The 11,143-nt window shown below is 30.4% G+C and overlaps 2 protein-coding genes across 5 annotated transcripts; both read right to left on the reverse strand.

The window, feature by feature from the left end:
• Positions 1-2,657: 2,657 nt before the first annotated feature.
• sage (salivary gland-expressed bHLH) lies at positions 2,658-3,997 on the reverse strand. 4 transcript variants are annotated; one of them, XM_088189747.1, is made up of 3 exons: positions 3,528-3,996; positions 3,119-3,251; positions 2,658-3,045 (listed from the first exon to the last, which is right to left on the reverse strand). In XM_088189747.1, the coding sequence occupies exons 1-3, from the start codon at positions 3,943-3,945 to the stop codon at positions 2,835-2,837; spliced, it is 762 nt and encodes a 253-aa protein (XP_088045873.1). In that variant the 5' UTR covers positions 3,946-3,996; the 3' UTR covers positions 2,658-2,834. The 4 variants fall into 4 exon arrangements, with proteins under 4 accessions (XP_088045873.1, XP_088045874.1, XP_088045872.1 ...); XM_088189748.1 differs by having other exon boundaries at positions 3,126-3,251; positions 3,366-3,996; XM_088189746.1 differs by having other exon boundaries at positions 3,366-3,995.
• A 4,702-nt stretch (positions 3,998-8,699) lies between these two features.
• TrpRS (Tryptophanyl-tRNA synthetase) lies at positions 8,700-10,947 on the reverse strand. The gene is made up of 9 exons (XM_088189750.1): positions 10,869-10,947; positions 10,668-10,761; positions 10,528-10,596; positions 10,304-10,463; positions 10,053-10,235; positions 9,802-9,979; positions 9,526-9,732; positions 9,333-9,464; positions 8,700-9,260 (listed from the first exon to the last, which is right to left on the reverse strand). The coding sequence occupies exons 2-9, from the start codon at positions 10,750-10,752 to the stop codon at positions 9,093-9,095; spliced, it is 1,182 nt and encodes a 393-aa protein (XP_088045876.1). The 5' UTR covers positions 10,753-10,761; positions 10,869-10,947; the 3' UTR covers positions 8,700-9,092.
• Positions 10,948-11,143: the final 196 nt, after the last annotated feature.

Consider the following 11,143-nt stretch of genomic DNA (forward strand, 5'->3'; position numbering starts at 1 on the left):
TTTGTAAATTGAAAATAGTTGCAATGGTTATAAACCAGTTATTTGTAATTTAATAATATGTATGTTTAAACGCTTCTATAATATGTTTATAAACGATTTATAAAAAAATATCTATTTATAATACAATATAATTTGCACTCACCAAATTTTTCGACGTCCATTTTCTACGTACAACTGTCACGGACACATTTATTTTCACAATTACACTATTACACAATCACATTTATTTTCACCACACTATATCATTATTGATATTTATTTTTATTAGTTACACTTTTTTATCTATTACAATAAATTTTGATACGTATAAAAACACTCGTAAATATGAAGAGGAATTTCACTACTTCTTCACATGTATGCTGTATCTTTCCTTATTCCACATGCAGAACAAGCACATTTTTCTCTTACATATTTTTCATCACTTTTTATTTTAATTAGCTCACGATATTTTAGCTTGTCCGAAAGCCTTTCTAGTGGAACGACAACACGGGCATGGCAAGATGTGATAGAAATGGGTGAAATGTCTTCAAAATCAATAGATTCCACTGAATTTTGCATACATACATACATGCCTTACTCAAAAGAAAATCTTTGAATTTAATTTTACCGTTACGATTCAAATTTTTATAGACACTGAACGAATATAACAACGCGCATTAAAATAAATAAACAACAACACTTTTTGTTTATTCAATTGTTTTTCGAAATATTATGTATATATTTATTACAATCCGTTATACATTGAGGCTTATATATTGTAAGGCCGGTCGTTCTGATTTTTTCCTGTGACTATCATCTGGCTGTTATAAAAAGTAGATATCATTTTGACATTTTGTTTTCAAATTTGGATAAGCGTTTTATCTTTTTTGTTTCATCTGTGTGTAATTCCCGAATTCGGGGTTCATTATATACTGTAATAGATGAATTTTCAAAAGGCATATCTCAATATATTTATGCGAAAAATCATAAGGAAGCTACATATTCAATTTCAGTAAAATATCTTAATTAGTTCACAAATTATAGGTCATTTACTAAAAAATATAATTGTTCGATATTATTCTGCGAAATCGCACGGCCACCAAGCAAAGCTCGCCAAAGAAAACCCCGGGCGGTAAGCTGTTAAAGTAACCCTTTAAAAACACAGACCATCTAAAGTAGAATCAAACATAATTTCGGTAGTAGAAAAATTCCTCTCGTTTTGTGTTAAATATAATAGGCACTGTAAATTATTTCTTCTCTTGCCCGTCGATTCAAATATTTTGATTTCTCTCTCCAATAATCAGTAAGATGTTGGTTTTTTTACACTACTCTCTGTAAAGCTGAAAGAAATTTCCTTCTCTAATTGTTGTGCCAATATTTTTTTAATTTCTTCAATGGACTCTAATGATTTAATGGAGTCGCGAAGGTGTGCTTAGAATTTATCGAGCCAATAAATAATCTGCAAATAATTTCTTTCTTCATTTTACATATTTCTGCTCTTGCAAAATAGCTAAAGAAGTCATCCTTTCTTTGACTGATGAAAGATTATAGATTTTTCAAATATTTATTAATGATTTGATTACATAATTACCCGTTGAAATTTCGAGCTTAGTTCAGAATTGATATTGTCCAATTGTTTTAATAAAATTTGTAAAGCCCCTTCGGCGGTCAATAATAATCGTGAGACAATTCTCAATAACAGCTGTTGCTACTTCACAAAAACAATATAAAAACACTTTTTCGGATTATCGAGAAATAAAAATAGCCCTAAATCGTTTTGCATTCTGCAGATTCCCATGCATAATTTCTTTTTATCGGAGCGGGATCTTAGATCACCAAAACAGTGATAAAACCGCCGGCCGGTTAGAATAATAGAAAATCGCAAAAAAAATGTTGGTCATGCAAAGTGTTTTGATCTTTTGAGAAAGTATGCATATTTTCAAACACCTGGCACGAACACATTCGGAAAGTTTTTTTTTTATTACGCGAGTTATAGTGATAAAATTTATAAACAGTTTTTGTCATTCTCAGACCGAAATTAAAGCCTATCAAGAACTATGCATATTAGTCATTCCTACATAGGTGTCGTTTCCGACTTGGAATAACAAGAGTCGCACCAGACGGAGGTACGCCGAATCGACCGAGACGGACCTTAGAAGACCGAGAAAATCAACGGCTTTTCACTTCGACTGTCAGATCTGATACAGTGAAATCTTCAATGGTTCAACTCAATCTTCGATACGACGAGATACTACGGCGAAAATGGACAAAAAGGTAATAATAATAAAAAATGCTAAATAAAATTTCATTAAAATATTATACAACCTTATTTATTTAATATCAAATTATTTTTTATATACAATAATATTTTATAAAATGTATACCAGTAAAAAATGCAGGGAATGGCGCATCTAAAAGTAGCCACAATAACACTGAAATTATCCTAAGATCAAAAGAAATAATTTAGCATTTAATAGTATTTAACATATATAATATTAAAATATTTTCTTTTAATATATTATTTTTTGCAAATTATTAATAAATGCTAGCTTTATTTATAGTAAATGGACTTTAATGACATTACTTTTACTTAAATTAATAACCATATACAAATAAAAATAAATTATCATAAGAAATTAAAAAAGCAACGATAATTAATAATATAATAAAATTAGTAATTTTTAACTCAATAAATTTATACAAACATACAATTGCTCATGGTTATTTGCTTTCATATTTAATTGAATAAATGTTGGTTACATTCCTTAGTAGATAAATAACTGCCAAAATCTTAATTTATCAGATATTTTCAATCGAGGCTACTTTTAAGTGCGCGATGAATATATAAACTATTATTACAAATATGCATATGTGTTTCCAAATTGGTCTGATGTGTAAGAAGGTTGCGGGTCTAGAGATAAGGCAGATCTGGAGCGGGTGCTTCGCCCCCTTCTGGTGACCGGTCCGACTGAGGGCAGAGGCGCCACTGGCCCAGTTTCCTGCCAGCCAGTCCCCACAGGAGCCATCAGCATATACTGCAAATGCCTTATGTAACATATAGCTATCCTGCAAAAATAAAAATAAAATTGAACATACTTCTTAACCCGTCCTCCTCTTTAACGGACAAAATAAGGAATACCTCAGACATTCAATTTTGGAATACTTCTTCTTCGAAGGCTTGGTCGTCGGAAGCTTTGACCTCAGCAAATCGAAGGCTTTATTCATATCCCTCATTCTAGTACGTTCTCTATCGCACGCCGACTTTTTATACTCTGAAAAGATAAGTTTAATCATTAGTAAATAATTGGTGTGTTATATTTTTTTATATAAAAATGTTATCTATAGTTTTGGCACGGGTGGTCATACAAAATCAGTTAAAAATTAACCTTTCTCCAACTGCAGAGCGCGCTCCCTCCATGACAAGCTATCATTCCTCATCGCGTGATGTTCAGATGAAGGCACACTGGAGACCCTCGATCCAGCAGGTACTGCCAACTTGTCTATACAACTAAACATAGAGCCTCTAAAGTCTAAATTGGTACACTCACTCACTAAGCTTCTATTCTTTTTAGACGAGTCGCTCTGACTGTTGGACAGGTCGAAGGTTATGTTGAAGCCACTTTCTCCGCTCCTATCCATTCCTTCTCCCTCTCTGTTTTCAGCGTCTTGGAAGATCGGCTCTCTAGAGTCGCACTGAGACCTCGGACTGTCGCTCCTGAACAGCCTATGGTGAGGAGACGTCTTATCGTACTTCTTATGGTAAAAGGTAGACATCCCACCTTCTAATTCGTTGTATTTGCACTTCGATTCCGGACCCCCGATCTCCAATATGACTTTATCTCCATCTTCGTGGTTCTCATCTTCGTTATCGGAGACTCTCCTAGGATAGTTTGAAGTGCAGACAGGCACTAAAGGCACCGAGTCGCCTATATACAGCTCCACGGAGTATGAAGATTGGTCTGCCATGGTGCAGGTTGTTGCACCACGTATAGCATTTAGTCACCGACTGATACGTTATAATTTCGATTCGGTTTGGATTAGGTAGCAGGTCGACGTGTTTAATTAGAATATGTGTACACAAGTGTTCTATAAGAAAAATGATGACATGCACCAAACATCCGTTCCCATTGTTGACTCCGCCACTGTCCTTTCGACGGACAATAGACATAATTTCTTTTTTTTTGGGAGCCCTATGATATAGGAGAGGGCGAATGGTCGCTTTGTATTGAATGGTTGTGCAACTGAAAGAGTCAACTATAGCCTCTAAAAATATCAACTTTCCTTAACAAAAATATGTCATAAACTGCTACACAAAAAATATTCCAATTCACAATACCTCCAGCAAACGGCTTCTATGATACACACATGAAAATAATATAATTGTGTTCGTTTATTAAATATGATATTTTAATTATGATTATGATTTATTATCAAATTATCTATAATACTTTAAATCAGTGATCAAAATCTAAGGATCACTTGAAAAAATATCATTATATAAGTATATAGCAACTATTAAAGTTTAAGTATACCTTTATTACTTTTTTCTTTATATATATCTTTGTTAATCAAATACAAACTTTAAAAAATCCCATCTGACAAAAACCGCAAGAATTAGATAGATTTTTGTAAATGAAAGTGTGTAAAAAAAACTTTTTATTTTAATTTTAACAATAGGATATTTTTGATCTCGAACATTTTTCTCCATGATTTATTTAAATGGAGCTACGCATTTTTTATTTAAATTTCTATGTCTAAACGTTTTTACTTTTATCTCAAACATTTTTTACCGAAGTTTATATATTTTTTTAATATCCGCCATTTTAAAACAAGATAGCGGATTACACTATATTTGCCTTAACACAGTCAGTTCGAGAGCTATCCATTTTATCATTATTCATAATTGAGAAAGAGCTGACAAGCTTGGGTTTACGTTCCTACTATTAGCTCTTAAGCACATGATACGAATATACGTTCGATGTACTTATCATTACTCTTGTTTATATTTGGACAAATTTATAGAAATTAAAATCATTGCTATATTTTTTTATATTTATCAATCAGTCGAAATAATGATTAGTATATCGAACGTATCGTGTGCTTTAGACCTAATAGTAGGGGCGTAAACCGAAACTTACAATCTCTTTTTCAATTATGAATAATGATGAAATGGATAGCTCTCGAACTGACTGTGTTAACGAAAATAGTGTATAGGTTTACTATTTTTAAAGCAAGTTGCATGTCGATAATAATAAAACTACTGTAATTAACGTGTCCTCAACTATCATTATATTGCAAATTAATGACAAAAAATGTAAAAGTAAGACATTTATCACTTTTTTTCTCTAAAAAAATGTTTAATTGAAGTTACGATTTTGAAACAAAATGGTGGATAAGACTGGCTAACAATCTATATACAAAATCTATGAGTTTCGTATTAGTATGGTTAAAATTATGTCGGTTAAAGTGTTCTTAAAATAAATAACAAAAAAACAAAAATTTTATATTCAAACGTTTTTCCACTTTACTTTGTTTAATGGAGTAACGATTTTTTTTATAGCCGTCATTTTAAAAAAAGGTGGTGAATCAAGCTGATTTTAACAAAGTATATTTTTTTTTAAATAAGTAGATAATTTATTTAAACGGGCAATGCATAAAAATTAATTTTAAAATAAAATAGTCTAAAGATATCGCTGACAATTTTCAAAATCAATTTAAAGTCGATTCTAGTAAATTTAAACATAACTAAGGTTTCTTTGCAAATTCCTTAGATTACATTAACCCTTTAAAATATTAATAAAATACTTTCCAATCGCACAGCTCACGAAAATGACTCCATTCCTAATTAAAGCATTTAAAATTCTTCACTGATTGCTATTGACTATTCTTTAAACATTATATACTCGTATCTTTATTGTATATTATATATATATTGCAGACAATAGTTTTCTATAAGTATATTACATATAATACAACATAGTGACATATTGCTTGTTAGTAGCGTTTGCAATACCGGTATTAGGGAAAAAATCGACCTTCGATACTACCGGTATTACAAAATAAAGTACCGGTACTACCGAGGTTTGAATTCTATTGAATTTTTAAATCCGTACATTTTATTTGTTGAGAACAATATCTCCATGGCTTAGAACTACGAAAACGTCGATGCCCATATTGGTTGAAGTCAGAAGCGGAGAATAAAATATGCTTATTGTAGGAGATTAACCTAAGTAGTGTTATCAGAGCAGGATATCAAAAAAGTATAATATTATGCATTAATTATGTATTTGTATTCAATAATATTCATACAAACATTTATAACTTAAATTTAATTATCGTTTATCATGAGTAGAAATAAATAAATATATGAGAGATAAATCTTTCGAAAATAAATATTATTGAGAAATTCTAAAATAAATATTTAATATGCAGTAATTAAAATATATAAATAAATCACATCTTAATCACAATCATCAATGCCATAAATCTGTTTTTAGATAAAATATGTCGCATTTTGTACAAACGGATATACAATTTTTACACACTTCTTTCTTATAAGGTTATTTCAGTTAATCGAAACTGACAAAAAATTATGAGTAATATAGAAATACATTTTATTGGAATAAATTGGTTAACATTTTGTTGTAATAGGGCAAATTCACCTACCTGAACCCCCGCAAATGACGTCCCTGTTTAGAATCCACGTCAAAAGCAAAAAAATCGTTCCGTCACCATCGCAGTGTAAACGCTCGGTTATCTAACATTCATATATGGCATTTTTATAACAATATTATGACTTACAATAAGTGAGAAAAAACAACTCCCTTCTCAGAAGTTAGGAATCCACACCAAAAGGAATAAAATCATGCCGTCGCCGTCGCCACTGCAACGGCGCCCTCCTATTGACAAAAAATTCGATTTAAATATATTTTGACCGACACCCTAATATCATAAATCTGTAGTAATATCAATAAGGATAGCTATCATATTTTTTAAACATAGTGTAATATCCAAGTGCAGACAAACTAAACAATAAGCGAAATGCAACGTTTGTCTCTATTTCTTCTTTGCTTATTTTACGCTGAGTGATGAGTTGGCTTAGTTTGTATGTATTTTGGACTTTACCTAATGAAAGTTTTGAAGCTATAATTAGTTTTACAACTTTCATTAGGTTATGTTTGGATTAGAACAGCAAATCGACGTTTCGCAAGTATCAAATTGAGTTTCATAGACATTTTAGAGCAGCATATAATTTTAATATCAGTTCAATTATATTTTCACTAGTATAAATATATATCTACTGGTGAAAATGTATTTTGACTTCACGAGTGAAAATATAGTTTTACTGAAAAATACACATTCATTGTAACATTTATACATCGCATGTGTATAAATTATGATGAGTACGTAAATGTATATATTACTAAGTATGGAAAAGTTGAAATCATATAATTTTACTAGCACCAGCCAGATATATTATATTTTTACTGGTGAAAATATATATCTACCGCCGAAAATATATTTCGATATGATTTCACTGAAATGATAGATTTTAAAAAATATTTTCGGGGTAGATTCAACTCTTTTTAAATTGTTTTTGGATTACCTTATAATTTCTGATTTAGAATCAGGGTCGTCGTTTTTAATATTTTGATTTCATTAAGATTAAATGACATGCATTTTTCTGGCCAAATTTAAGGAGAGGGGAACAAATTACGTCCCTGGCTGAACCTACTAGTTGCTGACAAGTTTCAGATATTTTTCAGTCCATAGAAAATATGTGCTGCTATTTCCAACAACTCAATAATATTTTAATATACCGTCTCATTGTTGACATTGCTGACAATGTATATACATTCCTCATTTTATCGCATGTGTCGACCGCACCTTTTGATTGGTTATAGTCTATAACAATCTCAGTTTTTTTAACATCAAAAAAGTCTTATTTTGCTATGACATGTTATGAGTATTGTTTTATTTACAAATTTATCAAACATATTATTTACAACTTATAATTTATCCCTAGGAGCATTTAAGCTTTTTCGTATTGTTTGTCTTCAAACTTGATATTCTGAATATGTCGACGGACTTATCTCATGACTAGTTGTCTTATATAAAAACGAAAAGATGCCTATTAAAGAATAAATGTTTTTTAACATTACAATAATAATAATAATCACCATAAAACTTTGTAATATCGCTATAAATTATAACAATACAAGTCAATTTGCAATGTTCAGATATCTTGTAACTACATCATGTTAGTAATCATGTTTTTGACGTGAAGTCTTAGTTTATATGATCAAGATATATATCTAAGTTCATATCTTTTCAAAGATATGCTTTGCCTATTAAATCAGTTCTGTAAAATATTTCACGGTAAATTAAGAACGTGCTATTTGAGTCAGTGTAGTTGGGGTACTAAGAAACAATTTTTTACAATACATACATACATACGAATCATGCGCGTATGGTGAGACATCTTCCCTTTGGCCCTACGTCACCAATTTACGTCCCCAATTTACGGTATTATATTACTAGTATTTTAATTTTTTACAAAGCATTGAATTCATGTGATTTAGTATCTAAAAAAGTACTTTTTAGATAAGATCTGATATGAAATAACTCACAGCCCCTAATTTATAATTAAAGTATAACAAAATTCGATTTATATCACTGTAATAAGAAATCAAAACAAAATGAATAAAAGACTTGTGTTCATAAAATAAAACATTTATTACATTAACGAAAGTAGAAAGCAATATAGCCATGTATATATTAATATAAACATGTAAATATTCAAAAAAATGCAATATTAAGTGTGCACAAAACCTTGTCAATAAAAAAAACTAATTATCTTAATTGGTGATTTACTAAATTTCCTACCTTATGATAAACCCAAAACCAATACAAACGGGCTTATAAATGAGCGAGATCATTTATCGAATTAAATAATGAATCCTAGTAAATAAATTATAAATAAAATCCAAATATAATAAGTTTACTAGTCAATGAAGATTAAATGACACATTGTATGTAACATAAATAAATAATGATGGTATATTCTTAAAATCACAGCAACTTAGTTAATGCATCCGAATAACATATACATATTAATATTCATATTTCATCTTCCTAATGGTCATATAATCTTTGAGTACTTCGTCTGTTACTTTCGCTCTTCTTTTTTGATAATCGACGATTATATCGGTGATGCAATCGATTGCCATCTTCTTTAGTTCGCCGGTGAGCAGGTCTCCAGATTTATAATTCTTATATATCTGAAAATAAATTATAAATATATATTATACATATATATATATAATATTAATTATATAATGAACATGATATACTTCAGCTAATTTTGCATCATCTTCCAAAAAATATTTGAGATATTGATACGAAATGTCAATATCGGGATTACCCCCTTTCAATCTATGTTCTTCAATGGTGGTTTGACCTCCAGAAAATGCGTATTTGTTGATCTGAAATAACATATGGCAAATTAATGAATTGTAATATTCAATATTTATTTTTAGTCTTTACCTTATTTTTTATTTGCTTAGGTGTATCGCTGAGAAATATTGAAGCATTCGGATCACTGGCAGACATTTTCGTTTTAGCTCCTTGTAGAGCCGGTAAAAACGAAGAATGCAATAAAGCCGGTTTCGGGAATTTCAGCCTTGCCGATGCATCTCTCGTCATACGGAAATGTGGATCTTGATCAATAGCACAAGGTATGAGAACAGGTACCTAAAAAAAAAATATATTTTTAATGCGATAGTAACGTATTATATAAAATATATTTTTTATAATGCATACCTTTTTATTGCCAAAAATAGCAGGAAAACTAGTAGAAAATGCCGGAGCCGCTTGAATGGTAGGGAATGTAATTTTCCCGACCACATCGGAATCACCAAATCCAAATATAGCTTTTGCTTGATTAAACGTCACGCATTTTTGTATCCTAACCATGTTTTGATAAAATTCTGGACAAGATCTATACGAAATATAAAAAAAAAATACAAAAATTAAAAAGAAATTTATTTATATAATTTAAGTAAATAGATTACCCAATATAAGTCAAGTCGTTGAATATAAACGTTCTATCTAAATCATATCCAACAGCTATTATATCTTTAGCGTTATCGTGTGCCATTTTAATTGCCGTTTCGACGGTCATGTCTTTCCAAAAGGCCTTTTCATCGTCAGTTAGTTGAATCACTAAGGGAACGTCAAATACTTCCTGTAGCCATCTATAAATTTGAATATACTTCATCAACATCCATTTAAGCATATATAAAAGTTTCAATCAAATATGTACTTTGTAAAAATAAAAGGTATCAAATGTCCGAGATGCATGGAAGCCGATGAAGGCCCACGTCCCGTATACAAATAAAACGGTTTGCCAGCTTCTTTTAAGTTGAGAATTGTATGAAAATCTCGGTGTGAGAAGAATATTCCCCTCTTTAATAAATGATGTGCTGTAAAAATGATCAATTTTATATACATTATGCCATAAATTGAATTATCACAATTAAAAATTACCTGGTTTTCCAGTGATCCTTTCAAATCTTTCGATAATATCATCATCGATTTTTGAGCTACCAAAGCGTACTAAAAAGTAATAATTAAAAATAATTGCATCATCCCAAAAGTACATTTTGAAAGAAAGTTTTAGCAATTACTTATTAGTTTGTCGTAATCTACTCCAGTATCGGATTTGCTCGTCACGTTCCAAGGATCCACGAAATCTACTTCCTCAACTGACATGATGAAGCTCTGCATATTGCAAATTAAATCAAATAGATTTTAGTTTATTCTTGATAGCTAACGTGTATATTTAAAAGTTACATTTTATATTTCGATTAAAAAGGTAGAAAACTTACCGGAAAATCTAAACGTGTGAACACGATTACGAATCTGACACTTAGTACATGGTCTTAACACCGCCAATTTTGCCCATATAATAGAATTTACATTGCAAGTCAAAATAGGGGATTTCCCGTAATTTTACTGAAAAATTCCTACTTATTAAGAATTTACATAATACGTAATATTGAATTCCAAAAACAAAATATAATTATATATTATTATTGATTTATTCGCACGCGCTTCTTTACGATGCACTGTCGTATTTCATTTCAGAACCTCAATTAAATCT

The sequence above is a fragment of the Plectrocnemia conspersa genome, unplaced genomic scaffold (assembly GCF_051122295.1).
Source record: "Plectrocnemia conspersa isolate PC_06_02 unplaced genomic scaffold, ASM5112229v1 ptg000008l, whole genome shotgun sequence".
NCBI lineage: Eukaryota > Metazoa > Arthropoda > Insecta > Trichoptera > Polycentropodidae > Plectrocnemia > Plectrocnemia conspersa.